The sequence below is a fragment of the Ranitomeya imitator genome, chromosome 1 (assembly GCF_032444005.1).
Source record: "Ranitomeya imitator isolate aRanImi1 chromosome 1, aRanImi1.pri, whole genome shotgun sequence".
In the NCBI taxonomy this organism is placed as follows: domain Eukaryota; kingdom Metazoa; phylum Chordata; class Amphibia; order Anura; family Dendrobatidae; genus Ranitomeya; species Ranitomeya imitator.
In genome coordinates, this window is record NC_091282.1 from 344,754,232 (window position 1) to 344,775,013 (window position 20,782).

Here is a 20,782-nt window from a genome sequence, read left to right on the forward strand (position 1 = left end):
GTTCTTCAGATATCTATACTTTGTGCACGGTAGGTATCATTTGGGGTCTCAAATGCGTTTCCATTCCCTTTCCATTCCCTTAGGGCACCTATTAATCTGCTATCTTTGCTCTGGAAGGAGGGAGGGAGTGCTTTGTTGGTATCTGTGTATATATACTTTTGCACATGGAGCCATTTTAGGTAGTCTCGTGGGCACAGAGTGACCGCAGACAGGGTTACTAGGCCTTATTTTTTAAATAATAAATTTGGCTCTATGCCGGTTCCATTTGCATGGCAGGGGTACACAGGCAGCATTGGTGTGGTCAGTGGAGGACTATTGGAAGGAGGGACTGCAGACTGGCAGAGATTATTAGCAGTCCAGGCGCATTGTTCTCTATTTTACATTCACAGTAGTGTGGCTCATACATAACTCTTTTCAAAATGTTGTTTAAAATTTTCCATATATGCTCACTGTATGCTATCCTTTCTTTCAGATGTCTTTCAATACCGAGGAATTTGTACGGGAATTAATTGAGATGTATCGATCCCTGCCCTGCCTTTGGCAGATTAAATCCGCTGACTACAGCAACAGAAATAAGGAGAGGGAGGCATTTGCCAAACTTGTTGCTCTGTTTAAGCAGCATAACCCCAGCGAGAAGGTGGATGAGAGTGTAGTCCGGAAAAAGATCCAGGGTCTACGCACAGTTTATAAAAAGGAGCTCAACAAGGTGGTGAGGTCAAAGAAGTCTGGTGCCGCCACAGACGAGGTTTATGTGCCATCGTTATGGTACTTTGACTTGCTTGGCTTCACCCGTGACCAGGAGCTCCCGCGCACAATGGCATCTTCAATGCGGCAGACCCTGGATGAAGACACTGTGATCCCGACTGACACCCCTGTTGGAGATGTAAGTACCTTCTTTGCTTGCTTCCCTGTAAAAAGCTTTAAAACTTGGTCTCTCATGCCATAGTCGAGTAGAAAATAGTAACTAAGTTTTTCCCTCTTTTATTATGCTGCATTTTCTCCAAGTTATCCCTTCCACTTCAGATAAGTACAATCCTTTACTTTTTTGCCCCACTCAGTGCTCATACCGTTGAATGAAAAAATCCTATCCTGTACTACTAGTTCCTCCACTTAACCCCTTCATGACCGGGGGATTTTTCGTTTTTCCGTGTTCATTTTTCGCTCCCCTCCTTCCCAGAGCCATAACTTTTTTATTTTTCTGTCAATTTGGCCATGTGAGGGCTTATTTTTTGCGGGACGAGTTGTACTTTTGAACGACATCATTGGTTTTAGCATGTCGTGTACTAGAAAACGGGAAAAAATTCCAAGTGCGGTGAAATTGCAAAAAAAGTGCAATCACACACTTGTTTTTTGTTTGGCTTTTTTGCTAGGTTCACTAAATGCTAAAAATGACCTGCCATTATGATTCTCCAGGTCATTACGAGTTCATAGACACCAAACATGACTAGGTTATTTTTTATCTAAGTGGTGAAAAAAAATTCCAAACTTTGCTAAAAAAAAAATAAAAAAAAATTGCGCCATTTTCCGATACTCGTAGCGTCTCCATTTTTAATGATCTGGGGTCGGTTGAGGGCTTATTTTTTGCGTGCCGAGATGACGTTTTTAATGATAGCATTTCGGTGCAGATACGTTCTTTTGATCGCCCGTTATTGCATTTTAATGCAATGTCGCGGCGACCAAAAAAACGTAATTCTGGCGTTTCGAATTTTTTTCCCGCTACGCTGTTTAGCGATCAGGTTAATACTTTTTTTTAATTGATAGATCGGGCGATTCTGAGCGCGGCGATACCAAATATGAGTAGATTTGATATTTTTTTTATTGATTTATTTTGATTGGGGCGAAAGGGGGGTGATTTAAACTTTTATGTTTTTTTTATTTTTTTCAAATTTTTTTAAACTTTTTTTTTTAACTTTTGCCATGCTTCAATAGCCTCCATGGGAGGCTAGAAGCAGGCACAGCACGATCGCCTCTGCTACATAGCAGCGATCTGCTGATCGCTGCTATGTAGCAGAATTGCACGTGTGCTGTGAGCGCCGACCACAGGGTGGCGCTCACAGCGACGGGCGATCAGTAACCATAGAGGTCTCTAGGACCTCTATGGTTACCATCCAGACGCATCGCCGACCCCCGATCATGTGACGGGGGTCGGCGATGACGTCATTTCCGGCCGCCCGGCCGGAAGCGGTAGTTAAATGCCGCTGTCTGCATTTGACAGCGGCATTTAACTAGTTAATAGGTGCGGGCAGATCGCGATTCTGCCCGCACCTATTACGGGCACATGTCAGCTGTTCAAAACATCTGACATGTCCCGGCTTTGGTGCGGGCTCACCGCGGAGCCCTGCATCAAAGCAGGGGAGCCGGCATCGGACGGTATAGTATGTCCGATGCCGGTAAGCGGTTAATTCTTAATTTTCTGTTCCTGCAGCAAGATCGGCATGATGATCTGTCCACCCCGACCAGTGAGGACCTGCTGGGAGATGAACCGAGCGGGGCGGAGGCTACTGAGGGGTCTAGTGAAGACCCTGCACCCTCAACCCCCAACACAGCTTATGTACCACGGCGGATTAACAATGGTCGTAGAAGAAAGGACACTGTGTCGCCATCAACAGAGTTGGTCACTTTGGCAAAGCAAATGTTAAGCCAGCAGAGCAACAGTACCGTGGACAGCTTTGCCAACTTTGCCGCTGATCGGCTAGGGAAGCTGCAAGACACACAAAGGATCCACGCCGAGAGGGTGATTTTTGAAACTTTAAGCAAAGCAGCAGCAGCAGGTCAGCTAGATGAAAGGTCAAGTGTGCACAGTTTTATGGACCGTGATCCTTGTTTATGGCAGCCAATTCACACCTGAGGCAATGCGTGGCACACCAGCACACCGTCAATTTAGATCTCATCCAAACATGCCGCTTGCCCCTCCACCACAATATCCCAGGTTTTCCCATTCTTTTCTTGGGCAATTATCATCTCCGAACAGCCAAGGATTTTTGAATGGTGAAAACCATTATGAAGAACTATAGTTCCATTTAATATTTCGGGTTATAAGTATAATTGTTGTATAGTTAAGTTATTTTATATTAAAGAGTTAAATTTAAATGTTAATTTATGTTAAAAATTGTTATAAATAAAATTGTTTTGATAATTCAAACTTGCAGCCTGCTTTACTGAATTCAGCATATAGTTATTTGCAGGTCTAGTAGGCGGGGTTATGGGCTGGGTGCATGTATACAGATGCATACATATGAGTGTGCGTGATGAAACATGTTTGTTGTTTTTAACAAAGCGTACACATCAGGGGATATAAACTGTTATTTTTTTTTTATAAACAATATAAAGCTAACAATAACCTAATAAACTTGGTACAAAACCATCAAGAAAAAAAAAAATTAATGGCTGCCGCTCTGCTGTTGTGCAGCCACAAAACGAGCCAGCATCACTCCGTGCTGTTTGACTTGCTCAGCCAGTGTCCCCTGTGTCGCCATCATCGCCATCATCCTCCTGTGTGATGCCTGGAGGTCCTCTAATGTTGGGATTTCTATGGAGGGAATGGTAAAACTTAGTTTGTACATGCATCTAACTATCATGTACGTGTTTGTTATTTAACACTTACGGTTTCCGGGTAAATCGGGTGATGAAGAACTAAGAGACCACCCGGATCCCATGGTATCACCGCCTAGGGAAAGATACAACACTTCATAGTACACGACGTATCCTTTACGAGCTGTATGGACCTTTTTTTTGAAGTGCAAGAATTACCGTGGGACAAGGCTTCACCCATGTCACGAAGTGATGCTGGCGACCCTGTTGGTGACGAGCCTGTCGTTGACTCCTGCTGGGGCTCCGGGTCTGCTGTTGCTGGAGAAAAAAAAAAATTATTACATTATTACATACCTGAGGTGCTGCACTGTAATTACTGTTGTAACAAATGTGCCGCCATATACTGGGCCGTATTTTGGGTCATATGATCAGGGGCCTCATTTGTATGCAGGACTGTGCAGTGCCGGGTGTGCACGAGGAGCACAGAGCGTAGCCGGGTGTGTACGAGGAGCACAGAGCTTGGCCGGGTGTGTACGAGGCATGCGGAGCCGAGCCGGGTGTGTACGAGGCGTGCGGAGCCGAGCCGGGTGTGTACGAGGCGTGCGGAGCCGAGCCGGGTGTGTACGAGGCGTGCCGAGCCGGGTGTGTACGAGGCGTGCGGAGCCGAGCCGGGTGTGTACGAGGCGTGCGGAGCCGAGCCGGGTGTGTACGAGGCGTGCGGAGCCGAGCCGGGTGTGTACGAGGCGTGCGGAGCAGAGCCGGGTGTGTACGAAGCGTGCGGAGCAGAGCCGGGTGTGTACGAGGGCAGCAGAAACACTAAAAACGGTCGTGGCCATATACTATGCTAACCTATCTTAACACTCACCACGATGTGGAAGGCTCTGTGACCGGATGCTGGCTAGGCGCTCACTGGACCTGTACTGCAGATCCGCCAGCTTCTTCCGGATCTGGGTACTGGAGCGCTGCACTCCAAATCTCTGGGCTAGGCCCCGACTGATCCTCCGCAGCACAGCCTGCTTATGGAGGACGGGATGTTCTTGGTGATTATGACACCCATAATCACGGGCATCTACCTCAGTTACTAGGTAACGCACTTCTGCGTCACCCCAAGGTGTTGCACGACGCCTGGCCGCCATTTTGCCGCCACTAGTTAAAAGCAAGGCCGCAGCACTGTCCTTTAACCCGCCCACAACGCATCAGCGCCGTAAACCACGCCCACGACGCATCAACGTCACCGCGGTTATTAGAGGACGCTACTGCGTTCGCGAAGGAAGCGGCCTGTATTGTAATCTCCAGGTCACACTGAAGACGCTACTGCGTTCTAAATGTTACGCATTATCAATACAGCGTCTCCGGTTGCACTGGAAGACTGGAGTGTTGGTGGTTTCATGTATGGATATGTATTAATGTTTAGATAGGTATTTATATTTGTATGTCTGTGAGTATGTATGTGTATATGTAGGTATCTGTGTAGATTTCAATGTTGATGTATATGGATGTATCTGTATACATAGGAATACACGTATGTATATACGGGCCCTTACTGCAGAAAGAATGAGAGCAAAGCTTTTTCAAAGTAAAACACACAGTTTATTAGACAAATCAGTACAATAAGTAAAACAGTGTATAAATGTCAGTAGTAGCCCACTATAAGTTCTGATGCTGCCAAGTAACAGCACCAGGACCGTTAAAATATTGGCAGTAGTTGTCTCGGCAGGTCTTCGCATCGTGGGTGTTTCTGCCAGGTAACAATGGTTGAAGGCCTGCAATTGCGGGATCATTTGCGCGCCATTCACCGAGCTGCACTTCCCCATTTACTAGGCCCACAGAGTCCATGAAGCCAGGTGGACTGTACGCCAAAGCATCGCGACGGCGAAGGAAGTTGTGAAGCACACAACAAGCCAAAACAACGGAGTCTATCGATTCAAGCTTCATGTTAATAGGCGTGTGGAAAACTCTGAAGCGATTAGCCATGATACCGAATGCATTTTCTACAACCCGACGTGCCCTTGACAAGCGGTAATTGAAAATTCTTCTTTCCTCTGTTAGACTTTTTTGGGGAATGGTTTGATAAGATTGGGATGAAGCGGGAAGGCCTCATCACCGGCAAAAACAAAATTAAGGTTGCCTCTAGTCTCAGAGTTGGGAGGCAAGTGAAGTTCACAGTTGTTCAAACGCTCTCCAAAGAGTGTGTGCTCTAAAACGCCACCATCGGAAACCCTTCCGTTCATGCCAACATCTACATTTATAAATTCATAATTCGCGTTAACAAGGGCCATCAGGATGATGCTGAAATAGCCCTTATAATTAAAGAAGTAGGATGCGCTGTTCGGTGGTTGAGTGATCCGGACATGTTTCCCGTCCAATGCCCCACCACAGTTTGGGAACTGCCAAAGCTGCTCAAAATCGGAGGCAATCTTTTTCCATTCCTCCTCCGTGTTGGGAAACTGCATGTAGCTACGTAGACTGTGGAAAATCGCATCACATGTCTCTGGAATTAGAACGCTGAGCAGGGTCCTTGAAATGGCTGAAGAAAAATGCAAGTCTTGTAGCGAGCGCCCGGTGGCCAGGAATCGCAGCGTGACTGCCAATCTTTCATCGGCCGGGATGGCAGCACGCATCACTGTATCCTTCCGTTGAATCAGTGGAGTAATTCTTTCCAGTAAATGTTTGAAGGATTCCTCAGACATCCGCAGATAGTTGCGGAAATCATGAGGATTCTTATCCTGAAGCTCTCTTACAAGTTGCATGTGGGACAAATCAGACCTCTTCTGCAGCCATTCTCTGGTCCACATGCGACGCTTTCGTTTGGAACGCCTCTCTTGCATCTGGGCCTCATCTTGCCGCCGAGCTTCCTCAACCAGCAATGCAGCAAACACAAATGTGCCGCCATATACTGGGCCGTATTTTGGGTCATATGATCAGGGGCCTCATTTGTATGCAGGACTGTGCAGTGCCGGGTGTGCACGAGGAGCACAGAGCGTAGCCGGGTGTGTACGAGGAGCACAGAGCTTGGCCGGGTGTGTACGAGGCATGCGGAGCAGAGCCATGTGTGTACGAGGCGTGCGGAGCAGAGCCGGGTGTGTACGAGGCATGCGGAGCAGAGCCGGGTGTGCACGAGGAGCACAGAGCGTAGCCGAGTGTGTACGAGGCGTGCGGAGCAGAGCCATGTGTGTACGAGGCGTGCGGAGCAGAGCCGGGTGTGTACGAGGCGTGCGGAGCAGAGCCGGGTGTGTACGAGACGTGCGGAGCAGAGCCGGGTGTGTACGAGGCGTGCGGAGCAGAGCCGGGTGTGTACGAGGTGTGCGGAGCCGAGCCGAGTGTGTACGAGGCGTGCGGAGCCGAGCCGGGTGTGTACGAGGCGTGCGGAGCCGAGCCGGGTGTGTACGAGGCGTGCGGAGCCGAGCCGGGTGTGTACGAGGCGTGCGGAGCCGAGCCGGGTGTGTACGAGGCGTGCGGAGCCGAGCCGGGTGTGTACGAGTCGTGCGGAGCCGAGCCGGGTGTGTACGAGGCGTGCGGAGCCGAGCCGGGTGTGTACGAGGCGTGCGGAGCAGAGCCGGGTGTGTACGAAGCGTGCGGAGCAGGGCCGGGTGTGTACGAGGGCAGCAGAAACACTAAAAACGGTCGTGGCCATATACTATGCTAACCTATCTTAACACTCACCACGATGTGGAAGGCTCTGTGACCGGATGCTGGCTAGGCGCTCACTGGACCTGTACTGCAGATCCGCCAGCTTCTTCCGGATCTGGGTACTGGAGCGCTGCACTCCAAATCTCTGGGCTAGGCCCCGACTGATCCTCCGCAGCACAGCCTGCTTATGGAGGACGGGATGTTCTTGGTGATTATGACACCCATAATCACGGGCATCTACCTCAGTTACTAGGTAACGCACTTCTGCGTCACCCCAAGGTGTTGCACGACGCCTGGCCGCCATTTTGCCGCCACTAGTTAAAAGCAAGGCCGCAGCACTGTCCTTTAACCCGCCCACAACGCATCAGCGCCGTAAACCACGCCCACGACGCATCAACGTCACCGCGGTTATTAGAGGACGCTACTGCGTTCGCGAAGGAAGCGGCCTGTATTGTAATCTCCAGGTCACACTGAAGACGCTACTGCGTTCTAAATGTTACGCATTATCAATACAGCGTCTCCGGTTGCACTGGAAGACTGGAGTGTTGGTGGTTTCATGTATGGATATGTATTAATGTTTAGATAGGTATTTATATTTGTATGTCTGTGAGTATGTATGTGTATATGTAGGTATCTGTGTAGATTTCAATGTTGATGTATATGGATGTATCTGTATACATAGGAATACACGTATGTATATACGGGCCCTTACTGCAGAAAGAATGAGAGCAAAGCTTTTTCAAAGTAAAACACACAGTTTATTAGACAAATCAGTACAATAAGTAAAACAGTGTATAAATGTCAGTAGTAGCCCACTATAAGTTCTGATGCTGCCAAGTAACAGCACCAGGACCGTTAAAATATTGGCAGTAGTTGTCTCGGCAGGTCTTCGCATCGTGGGTGTTTCTGCCAGGTAACAATGGTTGAAGGCCTGCAATTGCGGGATCATTTGCGCGCCATTCACCGAGCTGCACTTCCCCATTTACTAGGCCCACAGAGTCCATGAAGCCAGGTGGACTGTACGCCAAAGCATCGCGACGGCGAAGGAAGTTGTGAAGCACACAACAAGCCAAAACAACGGAGTCTATCGATTCAAGCTTCATGTTAATAGGCGTGTGGAAAACTCTGAAGCGATTAGCCATGATACCGAATGCATTTTCTACAACCCGACGTGCCCTTGACAAGCGGTAATTGAAAATTCTTCTTTCCTCTGTTAGACTTTTTTGGGGGAATGGTTTGATAAGATTGGGATGAAGCGGGAAGGCCTCATCACCGGCAAAAACAAAATTAAGGTTGCCTCTAGTCTCAGAGTTGGGAGGCAAGTGAAGTTCACAGTTGTTCAAACGCTCTCCAAAGAGTGTGTGCTCTAAAACGCCACCATCGGAAACCCTTCCGTTCATGCCAACATCTACATTTATAAATTCATAATTCGCGTTAACAAGGGCCATCAGGATGATGCTGAAATAGCCCTTATAATTAAAGAAGTAGGATCCGCTGTTCGGTGGTTGAGTGATCCGGACATGTTTCCCGTCCAAAGCCCCACCACAGTTTGGGAACTGCCAAAGCTGCTCAAAATCGGAGGCAATCTTTTTCCATTCCTCCTCCGTGTTGGGAAACTGCATGTAGCTACGTAGACTGTGGAAAATCGCATCACGTGTCTCTGGAATTAGAACGCTGAGCAGGGTCCTTGAAATGGCTGAAGAAAAATGCAAGTCTTGTAGCGAGCGCCCGGTGGCCAGGAATCGCAGCGTGACTGCCAATCTTTCATCGGCCGGGATGGCAGCACGCATCACTGTATCCTTCCGTTGAATCAGTGGAGTAATTCTTTCCAGTAAATGTTTGAAGGATTCCTCAGACATCCGCAGATAGTTGCGGAAATCATGAGGATTCTTATCCTGAAGCTCTCTTACAAGTTGCATGTGGGACAAATCAGACCTCTTCTGCAGCCATTCTCTGGTCCACATGCGACGCTTTCGTTTGGAACGCCTCTCTTGCATCCGGGCCTCATCTTGCCGCCGAGCTTCCTCAACCAGCAATGCAGCAAACACAACAGCACACTGCGCATTGTTCATGATGCTGCACACTGAAACACATAAAAGAAAAAGATGAGAAAGTTAATAAATAAAGAAAAAAAAAAAAATAAAAAAAAAAAAAAAAAACTCCATTCCGTTACCATGCATGACAGAAAACATGCTGTATGGGTGTGCAAGTACAAGACCCCTAAAATAGCAGCCCGTGTAAAAGTATATGTACACAGATAGCAGCCAAGCCCTCACTCCATCCCTCCACAGCAATGATAGCAGGAAATTATTTTTAGGTGCCCTATAAAAAAATTTAGGGGACAATGAAAACGCACTTGCGACCCCAAACAATACTTACCGTACACAATGTATAGTTGTCAGAAGAATCCTTGCAGAACAGATTATCGAAATGGAAGAGGAGTCGCAGGCCGGAGAACTCTACAACGATCTGCAATCCACCACGCGCTCAGGAACAAAGGACGGAAGGGTTATTATGTGTCGCCTCATAGGCATGGCCGCAAACCAATCAGAACGCAGTAGCGACCACCAGAACAGAATGGGCGCGGAAAAGGCAACGCAAATGCACGCCTATATGTCGGTGTCTGAGTCGTCAATGAGGTCGTTGGTAAGGTGTCAAACAAAGCGATGTGTGTTCCCCAGCGGGACCTCAACGATCAAAAAATGGTCTAGGCCATTCCGACACGACCAGCGATCTCACAGCAGGGGCCTGATCGCTGCTACGTGTCACACATAGCGAGATCGCTACTGAGATCGCTGTTGCGTCACAAAACTTGTGACTCAGCAGCGATCTCGCTAGCGATCTCGCTACGTGTGACGGGGCCTTAATTCTGAGATTGGATCCAGCATTTTTTCCCAAGGTGGTCATTGACTTCCACAGAAGCAAGAGATTATTTTCCTCCAAGGAAGGCTCTCCAAAAGAGAGAGCCTTCCTTCTGCCAAAATTATAAAAAAATCAGCAGTTTTCATTGCACTCTTTGAACGTCAGAAGAGCGGTCCTACAATACTTGTCACAAAAGCTTGGAGAATCGACTCAAACCTCTTCATTCAATTTGGGTAAAAAAAAAACAAAGAAAAGAAGGCATTGAAATCTATGCTCACTAGGTAGATAAAAACATCAATCAACGGCAGACTCGTTGAAGCGCAAGGACCGCGCAAAACGGCCGTCGTCTCCCCTGCTCGCACGAGCTCCTTTTCTTCTCCCCCGGCCATGAAGTTTTAATTGTGAAGACTCAATAAAATTTGCTACTTTGAAGATTGGTGAGTGCATCCTGCTTTTTTCTTTTGCTACCTGGGACACATATGTTATTTCATGGTTTTGCACCCGATATCTTTTTCGCCATGGCTGTTGCTGACATGATATAGCTTTTTAGTACCGGCTTTCCTGAAGATTATGGATTTAGTTGGGGCAGTGCCATCCATATGCTATTTTTTCTCTTTTATTCGTTATCAATCAACTCAGTGTAAGTTGTAGCAGGATGATTTCATCCGGAGAACATCAGAGCTCATTCAAGGAGAGCAGTATCAACTTCATGGAAAGAGAGAGAAGGGGTCTCAGTAGATCACATCTACAGAGCAGCAACCTGTGCAAACTTAAATACTTTTTTTAAACATTACAAATTGGATGTTCTGTCAAACCAATAGACGTCCTTTGGGAGTAAAGTCCTTCAAGCAGTAATCCTGCCCTAAAGGAGTTGTTTGGTATTTCTCTTTGTGGTGCTGTCAGGAGGGACATCCTGGAAAGTAGGAATTGGTCGTACTGTTAGGGGACATGAAATGCGTGTGTTCTTGTCTTTGTTGTCTGCCGCCAAATTGTATATAGGAATTATACGACCGGACAAGTCACAAGACATAGACAATGAGTCGTGTCTCAAATTAGTTCTACTTTATTGGATGAAGTGTACAACATTTTATAGGAAAAAATAAGGTACAGTATATACTCTAGTATAATCCGAGGCACCTAATTTTGCCAGGAAATACTGGGTAATCTTATTGACTAGAGTATAAGCTGGGTATGCATTATCCCCTCATCCCCATCCTGGTATGCATGGCTCCCCCGTCCCTGTCGTTGTATGCATGGCTCCCAGGTCCCTGTCCTTGTATGCATGGCTCCCCTGTCCTTGTATGCATGGCTCCCTGGTCCCTGTCCTTATATGCATGGCTCCCCTATCCTTGTATGCCTGTTTCATATTTAAAAAAACCCAAACATCCTACTCACCTTCCTGCGCACCCTGATGCATCTCTTTCCGGCGCCAGCAGCTCTGTCTTCCAGCCGAGCAATCACGTGGCCCCGCTCATTAATGTAATAAATATGCGCTCCACGCCTATGGGAATGGAGAGGCATGCATATTCATTACCTTAATGAGCGGAGCCACATGATCGCTCAGCACAGGAAGAGCTGCTGGCGCCGGAACAAAGGAGATGCAATGCCAGTGAGGGCGTGCCAGTAGGTGAGTAGGATGTGTTCTGGAAGCCTGCAGCTGGCACTGTGCGCTATTACAGCGGTCGCACAGACTTTAGCCACAGCGGCCGGCTCCTGCCTCTGTGACCCTCTGCTCCGCCGCTCCCCCGCCGGCTTCTGGGACGATTGACTTGTGTATAAGCAGAGGGGGGCATTTTCAGCACAAAACAATGTGCTGACAAACTCTGCTTATACACGAGTATATACGGTACTGTGTTACACATTACCTCATTGCCTTATCTCATAATTATTGCTGATCATTGCTGACATTTGTCGCCCACATGTCATTATCTATGTTAGGCCGGGGTCACACTTGCGAGTGCACTGCGAGAAACTCGCATAAGTCTGTCACATCAATACCTTGCACTGCCACCGGCACTCAGGACTGGAGCATTCAGCTACATAGAAATACATGTAACCACACGCCAAACTTACTTTTGGTCCCTTTAAAAACAGGATGGCACTTGTTAAGGAGCTGAAACTCCTAAACCCTTCATCCAATTTTAATGTGGATACCCTCAAATGAAAGCTGAAAGTCTGAACTTCAACTGCATCTGAATTGTTTTGTTAATTGTGGTAATGTCTATAACCAAAATTAGAAAAATGTTGTCTCTGTCCAAATTCATATGGACCTAACTGTATGTACAGGTCCTTCTCAAAAAATTAGCATATAGTGTTAAATTTCATTATTTACCATAATGTAATGATTACAATTAAACTTTCATATATTATAGATTCATTATCCACCAACTGAAATTTGTCAGGTCTTTTATTGTTTTAATACTGATGATTTTGGCATACAACTCCTGATAACCCAAAAAACCTGTCTCAATAAATTAGCATATTTCACCCATCCAATCAAATAAAAGTGTTTTTTAATAACAAACAAAAAAACCATCAAATAATAATGTTCAGTTATGCACTCAATACTTGGTCGGGAATCCTTTGGCAGAAATGACTGCTTCAATGCGGCGTGGCATGGAGGCAATCAGCCTGTGACACTGCTGAGATGTTATGGAGGCCCAGGATGCTTCAATAGCGGCCTTAAGCTCATCCAGAGTGTTGGGTCTTGCGTCTCTCAACTTTCTCTTCACAATATCCCACAGATTCTCTATGGGGTTCAGGTCAGGAGAGTTGGCAGGCCAATTGAGCACAGTAATACCATGGTCAGTAAACCATTTACCAGTGGTTTTGGCACTGTGAGCAGGTGCCAGGTCGTGCTGAAAAATGAAATCTTCATCTCCATAAAGCATTTCAGCCGATGGAAGCATGAAGTGCTCCAAAATCTCCTGATAGCTAGCTGCATTGACCCTGCCCTTGATGAAACACAGCGGACCAACACCAGCAGCTGACATGGCACCCCACACCATCACTGACTGTGGGTACTTGACACTGGACTTCAGGCATTTTGGCATTTCCTTCTCCCCAGTCTTCCTCCAGACTCTGGCACCTTGATTTCCGAATGACATGCAAAATTTGCTTTCATCAGAAAAAAGTACTTGGGACCACTTAGCAACAGTCCAGTGCTGCTTCTCTGTAGCCCAGGTCAGGCGCCTCTGCCGCTGTTTATGGTTCAAAAGTGGCTTTACCTGGGGAATGCGGCACCTGTAGCCCATTTCCTGCACACGCCTGTGCACGGTGGCTCTGGATGTTTCCACACCAGACTCAGTCCACTGCTTCCTCAGGTTCCCCAAGGTCTGGAATCGGTCCTTCTCCACAATCTTCCTCAGGGTCCGGTCTCCTCTTCTCGTTGTACAGCATTTTCTGCCACATTGTTTCCTTCCAACAGACTTACCATTGAGGTGCCTTGATACAGCACTCTGGGAACAGCCTATTTGTTGAGAAATTTCTTTCTGGGTCTTACCCTCTTGCTTGAGGGTGTCAATGATGGCCTTCTTGACATCTGTCAGGTCGCTAGTCTTACCCATGATGGGGGTTTTGAGTAATGAACCAGGCAGGGAGTTTATAAAAGCCTCAGGTATCTTTTGCATGTGTTTAGAGTTAATTAGTTGATTCAGAAGATTAGGGTAATAGGTCGTTTAGAGAACCTTTTCTTGATATGCTAATTTATTGAGACAGGTTTTTTGGGTTATCAGGAGTTGTATGCCAAAATCATCAGTATTAAAACAATAAAAGACCTGACAAATTTCAGTTGGTGGATAATGAATCTATAATATATGAAAGTTTAATTGTAATCATTACATTATGGTAAATAATGAAATTTAACACTATGCTAATTTTTTGAGAAGGACCTGTATGTAGTTTATTTATGAAGTTTTCAGAATAATGCAATTTATACACAGGATTCGGCCAGGCGCAACAAATTAGCGAAGCGTGGTTAAAATTCCACGCCAATTCACGGCCGGACTGCACCTGTCGCTGATTGGTCGCACCCGTCTGGCCGCAAACAATCAGTGAAGCCAGGGCCGGCTCCAGGTTTTTGAGGGCCCCAGGCGAAAGAGTCTGTGGGCCCCCCTCTTTAACACATACTACGATTCATGATGCACAGATACAGCAGAGAAATATACCACAGCCAAGTAGTATATAACACAGCCCACATAGCATATAACACAGCCCACATAGCATATAGCACAGCCCACGCAGTATATAGCACAGCCCACGCAGTATATAACACAGCCCACGTAGTATATAGCACAGTCACGTAGTATATTGCCCAGCCATGTATATTGCACAGCTATGTTGTCTATAGCACAGCCCATGTAGTATATAACACAGCCACGTAGTATATAGCACAGCTCAAGCAGTATATAACAGCCACGTAGAATATTGCACAGCTACGTAGTATATAGCACAGCTCACGTAGTATATAACAGCCATGTAGTAAATTGCACAGCTCACGTAGTATATAGCACAGAGACGCAGTATATAACACAGCCCACGTAGTATATAGCACAGCGATGTAGTATATAACACAGCCTATGCAGTATATAACACAGCCCACGTAGTATATAGCAATGTGGGCACCATAGCCCTGTTAAAAAAAAAAAAAAAAGAATTAAAATAAAAACTAGTTATATACTCACCTTCCGGCGGCCCCCGGATCCAGGCGAGGCATTTAGTGATGCTCCTCGTGACGCTCCGGTCCCAAGAATGCATTGCAGTCTCGCGAGATGATGACGTAGTGGTCTCGCTAGCCCGGAGCGTCGCGAGGAGCGGGAAAGGCGCCATAAGGTGAGTATAAAATGTTTTTTTATTTTTTTTACTATTGATGCTGCATAATCAGCATCAATAGTAAAAAGTTGGTCACACAGAGTTAATAGCAGCGTTAACGGACTGCCTTACACCGCGGCATAATGCGGTGTAACGCAGCCATTAACCCTGTGTGAGCGCTGACTGGAGGGGAGTATGGAGGGGGCACTGACAGAGTAGGAAGGGCGAATTTGCGGCCGGACTGTGCCCGTCGCGGCCAGACGCGGGATTTCTGTGACAAACAGATGGAAGTGCCCCTTAGACGATTATATATATTCAGCAAAGCGTCTATTTTGGATATCTTCAATCAGGATACATATTCTTAATACTACCGGTAATGGTATTTCCAGGAGTCCATCGTGACAGCACCCCTTATATCCCTTCTCTTGGATTTCCTATCTGCTATATGAGGTAAACGTGTGTAGAAGGCAATTCAATAAACACATTGTTGCATCCAACCGGGTGTGGTCAGGGGTGAACATAGCCTCTCTGCTGCCTGAGGCGAAATGCAAAATGGCGCCCTCCCGTACACACACGGCTCTGCTCCGTACACATACACGGGTCAGCTTCATACACTTTGTACACACCCCATACACACGCGGCTCAGCTCCGCACACCTCGTACACACTCGGCTCAGCTCCGCACACCTCGTACACACGCGGCTCAGCTCCGCACACTTCGTGCACACGCGGCTCAGCTCCGCACACTTCGTGCACACGCGGCTCAGCTCCTCACACCTCGTACACACGCGGCTCAGCTCCGCACACCTAGTACACACGTGGCTCAGCTCCACACACCTAGTACACACGCGGCTCAGCTCCGCACACCTCGTACACACACTGATCCACTCCATACACACACGGCTCCGCTACATCCACACTGTAAACCCCTCCTGACCCCACACATAAGCTTACCCTCTTCCAGCACCATGACAACCAGCACAGCAGAGTCCTGCATACACTGAGGCCACTGATCATGTGACCACAGACTCCTCCCATCCGGTGACATCATCACAGGTCCTGTGCGTTCAGAACAGTCTTCTATGAGCAGCCCCAGCAGATGCAGGAGAGGAGTGATTTCAGGTTGAGGACCTGTGATGATGTCATGATCACGTGACCGGTCACATGAGCCGGGGAAGGCTGGATGAGGTGATTCGGGATGGTTGGGAGCCTTGAATACAGTAGTAGACTCTGCCGCCCCCTCTCTTCATTGAAGGCAGTGCCGCTTGAGGCAAAGTTCTCAACTTGCCACATGGTAGCGGCGCCCCTGGGTGTGGTACTTGAAAAATTGACTGGTGGGTGGTGGTGGGGAGGGACATTTAAACTTCTGTGTTCCTGTCCCTATCAAGGATAATACGGATGCTGTCATGATGGACTCCTGGAAATGCCATTACTGGTAGGACTAATTCCTACTTTTCCTTAGAATTCTGTGATATGTTTTCTTAACAGCATGTGGTGCTATGAAAGCTTTTTTTCCTCATTCCGATCCCTTTTTCTGCATTACACAATGTTTCTACTTGTTCCATTTTATAAGAAAATCAGCCACTAGAGAATAAACCTTGAGTCTATATTTATCATATCTGACAAATACACAAGCCACCATAATATTAACCAGTCAAAATTCAAGCTCTTTTTGTCTACTATTTGGCAAGTAATTTGTACAACATGTACGATAATAGTAACAAAGAAGACGTAATAGTCTTAGTGCTGACATTGGTCTTTACTGTAAACTGCCTGGTTTTTGCTGGATTATTTGTTCAAATGGAGCTGCTGGGCACTAAGACTTGTGTGACAAAAATCATTTTTAGTCCAAATTGCCGCAGTTCAGCAGCTAGCATGGATGCACCTTGTAAATACAGCAGCAATTTACAATAATGGTGTTTTTTGTGATTCTTGGTTGCTAGCACAAACCATGGCCAACTACTGAACACAGCTTAAGAAAGGATCACAATCTTCCTTAAAGGGGTTATCCAAGATTTTGATAATTTTTTTCCTAAGGGTCTAAGAACTTAAAGGCAGGTACTGTAGTTGCTAACTACCTGCCTATTCTGCCCTGTGGCTCTACTGCTTAATTTCATCAAATCAAAGGAGCAGCGCTTCCTCTTCCAGTCTGCTCTGTCAACAGGAGTCACTGCTGATTGACAGCCGTCTCCCCAAAGTTGTCAGCGGTCAATCAGCATGACATTGATAGTGAACACTCATCGAGAGTGGAAATGATGAAGCTGCTCTGCTGACGTGACATCACCGCAACCACAAAAATCGCTGGCAAGAGCGGTCCGTAACCATTCTGAGTTGGCAGAGATCATTACTGGGTATAATAGGCAGGTAGTTAGCAACTAACTTCCTTTAAGTTCTTAGGTTATTTTTTTCCTATGGGGCTAAGTCACAGATATTCCGTTTAACCCCTTCATCCCGAAGCCTGTCTTCACCTTACTGACCAGGCCAATTTTTACAATTCTCACCACTGCCACTTTATGAGGCCATAACTCTGGAATGCTTCAATGGATTCCACTGATTCTGAGATTATTTTCTCGTGACATATTGTACTTCATGAAAGTGGTTAAAATTCTTGATATGACTTGCGTTTATTTGTGAAAAAAATAAAATTTGGCGAAAATTTGGCAATTTTCAAACTTTTAATTTTTAAGCCCTTAAATCAGAGAGTCATATCACGCAAAATAGCTAATACATAAATTTCCCACATGTGTACTTTACATCAGCACAATTTTCATGTTTGCAGAGCCCCTGATGTGCCAAAACAGTGGAAACGCCCAACCAAATGACACCATTTTCGAAACTAGACCCCTTAGGGAACTTATCTAGATGTGTATTGAGCACCTTTATCTCACAGGTGCTTCACAGAAGTTTAGAACATAGAGCCGTGAAAATAAAAAAAATCACATTTTTCCCAGATAAATCTTATTTAGCTCAAAATTTAGCATTTTCATAAGGGTAAGGCCTGCGTCATACTAGAAAGTTTTATGGACGTATGAGAGGCGAAAAAACTACGCATTGCACACAGACCTATGATTTTCTATGGGGCAACTCCTATCTGCCATATATTTCTAAGCCGTATTTTACGGGCGTAGAAAATCGCAGCATGCTGCGTTTGTCAGCGTATTGCGCAAAAAACCCGCCAATGAAAGTCTATGGGGGGCGATAAAAATTTGGATAACACACGGACCATGCGTGTGACTTGCGAGAAATATGCAACGGTGTTCTAGAGAAAAGCCGGTAATTCAGTGCGGTGTACAGTAAAATCACACTGACAGGTTAGAATAGAATAGATCAAATAAATGTGTGCACATAGTGTATATATATATATATATATATACTATGTGCACACATTTGATATATATATATATATATCTATATATATATATATATATTTTTTTTTTTTCATACAGCGCTACATAGCAGAAAAGCCGGTAATTCAATTGCCGGCTTTTGCTATCTCCTTCCCAAACCCGACAGGATATGAGACATGGTTTACATAGAGTAAACCATTTCATATCCCTTTTTTTTTGCATATTCCTCACTAATAATGTTAGTAGAGTGTGTGTGCAAAATTTGGGGCCTCTAGATGTTAAACTAAAGGGTTAAGTCGCAAAAAAAAATGGCGTGGGCTCCCGCGCCAGAATGGGAAAGCCAGTGACTGAGGGCAGATATTAATAGCCTAGAGAGGGGCCATGGTTATTGGCTATGCTGAGCACTTACATTGGGGTTTCCATCTAAATCTCCGAGTGACGTGACAGATGAAACCCCAGATGAATCCATTCACTATAATGAGGCAGCAGAGTTACTCTGGACTCTGTCTGGCCTCTGTTCAGCCGTGTCCTTCTTATCAAAAGTGCACAAAACTGTGGCACTTTTATGCAATCCTAAAACGACGGACACCGCCGGATAACAGGTCCCATGGCATCTACAGTGCCTCCATCTGCCTCATTATAGGGAAGCTTCCCTATAGAGACTTACAGAGACTTACACGGAAACCCTGGTGTAAGTGCTCACTGTTGAGCGCAGGATAAATGAGCAGCAATCCTTACTGCAATCTTTGGGTGGCAGAATGAAAAAATCAACAGCATGTGAAAAATTGTTTTTTTTTTTTTTTTTTTACGCCGTTCCTCGTGCGGTATAAGTGATTAGGAAACTTTATTTTTTGGGTCGGTGCGATTACAGCGATTGCAGATTTATATAGTGCTTTTATGTTTGGCTGCTGTCACACACTAAAAGACGCTTTTTATTGCGAAAACTAGTTTTTGCATCACCACAGTTTGAGAGCTATAATTTTTTCATATTTCGGCCGACAGATCCATGTTATGGCTTGTTTTATTGCGGGACGAGCTGACGTTTTTATTGGTATCATTTTCGGGCACATTACTTTTTTTCATTGCTTTCTATTCTGATTTTTGGGAGACAGAGTGAACAAAAACCAGCAATTCAGGAATTGCTTTTTTTTACACCGTTCCACTTGTGGTAAAATTGGTAAGGCAGCTTTATTCTTCCGGTCTGTACGATTACAACAATATCCAATTTATATAGTGTTTTATGTTTTGGTGCTTTTACACTATCATATAATTATTTTTGCATCGTTTTATTCTGAGAGGGACAACTTTTTATTTTTCTGCATATGGAGCTTATGATGGCTTGTTTTTGTGCAGGACAAGATGACGTTTTCAGCAGTAACATTTTTATTTACATTCGTCTTTTTGATCGCGTTTTATTGCACTTTCTGTTCGGCGGTATGATGATAAAGCATTGGGGGTTTTTTGCCCCGTTTTTTTTTTTACAGTGTTTACTGAAGGGGTTAACTAGTGGGACAGTTTTATAGAGCAGGTCATTATGGATGCGGTGATACCAAATGTGTACTTTTCTCGTTCCATTTTTTTATTTATATAAAGTAATGTATTTACTGGAAAATTGTGATTTTTTCTTTTATTTGGGGATTTTGTAAAAAATATTTTAACACTTTTTAATATATTTATATATTTTTTTAACTTTTTTAAATTGTTCCATCCTGGGACATCACTGTACTACATCAGATCCCGAGCAGCTCAATTGCATATAAGAAACACGTGGATTTCTCTGGAATAACACATCGGATCACAGATATCATTTTATTCAACTTCCTATGACCTATATGCCCAAACAGATGGCTTTGGAGGGTTGATCCTACTGACAGATTCCCTTTAAGGTATACCTGTGGTTTTAGGTGATTTTTCAGACTAAGCTTTCATATGAGGAATTACAGTTGTCTCTGAACTAGTCAGTAGAGACTAGCTGCTATGATGCCTCAAATACATGAGACATGAGGGATTACTGCTTTTCTGTCTCTATATGGCACATGTTCAGAAGAAACATGGAGAAAATCATAAAGAAGTAATGAGTATTGTAGCTGTGAATCCAGCACTGAGGTGAGACTAAAAAGTAAGGACAGGACAATTTTTTGCACTTTGGTTTTTTCCTCCTTTAATTTTTTATTTTTCAATCGATAATAATAATAATCTTTATATAGAGCGCTAACATATTACGCAGCGCTTTACAGTTTTTCACACATTATCGTCGCTGTCCCCGTTGGGGCTCACAATCTAAATTCCCTAACAGTATGTCTTTGGAATGTGGGAGGAAACAGGAGTACCCGGAGGAAACCCACGCAAACAGGGAGAGAACATACAAACTCTTTGCAGATGTTGTCCTTGGTGGGACCCCAGCGCTGCAAGGCTGCAGTGCTAACCACTGCGCCACCGTGCTGATATATCGATATAGCTATATGAGGACTTGGTGGGGTGTGTTTGAAGAGGGATATAAGCTGTTTTGACTAACGTTAATTTTATCATAAAGTGTATTGAAAATACAGGCAAAAATGTGGGATGAAATAGTAAAAAAAATATAACTCCAACATTGTTTTTTAG

The 20,782-nt window shown here is 45.4% G+C and overlaps 1 protein-coding gene and 1 pseudogene across 1 annotated transcript; both read right to left on the minus strand.

Moving 5' to 3' along the window:
* Positions 1-5,098: 5,098 nt before the first annotated feature.
* On the minus strand, positions 5,099-6,381 carry LOC138657761 (uncharacterized; annotated as a pseudogene).
* Positions 6,382-7,896: 1,515 nt separating this feature from the next.
* On the minus strand, positions 7,897-9,196 carry LOC138657762 (uncharacterized). The gene has a single exon (XM_069745429.1). It carries the CDS (start codon positions 9,156-9,158, stop codon positions 7,977-7,979), a length of 1,182 nt encoding a protein of 393 aa, XP_069601530.1. The 5' UTR covers positions 9,159-9,196; the 3' UTR covers positions 7,897-7,976.
* Between the last annotated feature and the right edge of the window lie 11,586 nt (positions 9,197-20,782).

Coding starts and splice junctions, on each gene's coding strand:
- LOC138657762 (XM_069745429.1), bottom strand. CDS start 9,158: ATGCAAGAGAGGCGTTCCAAACGAAAGCGTCGCATGTGGACCAGAGAA.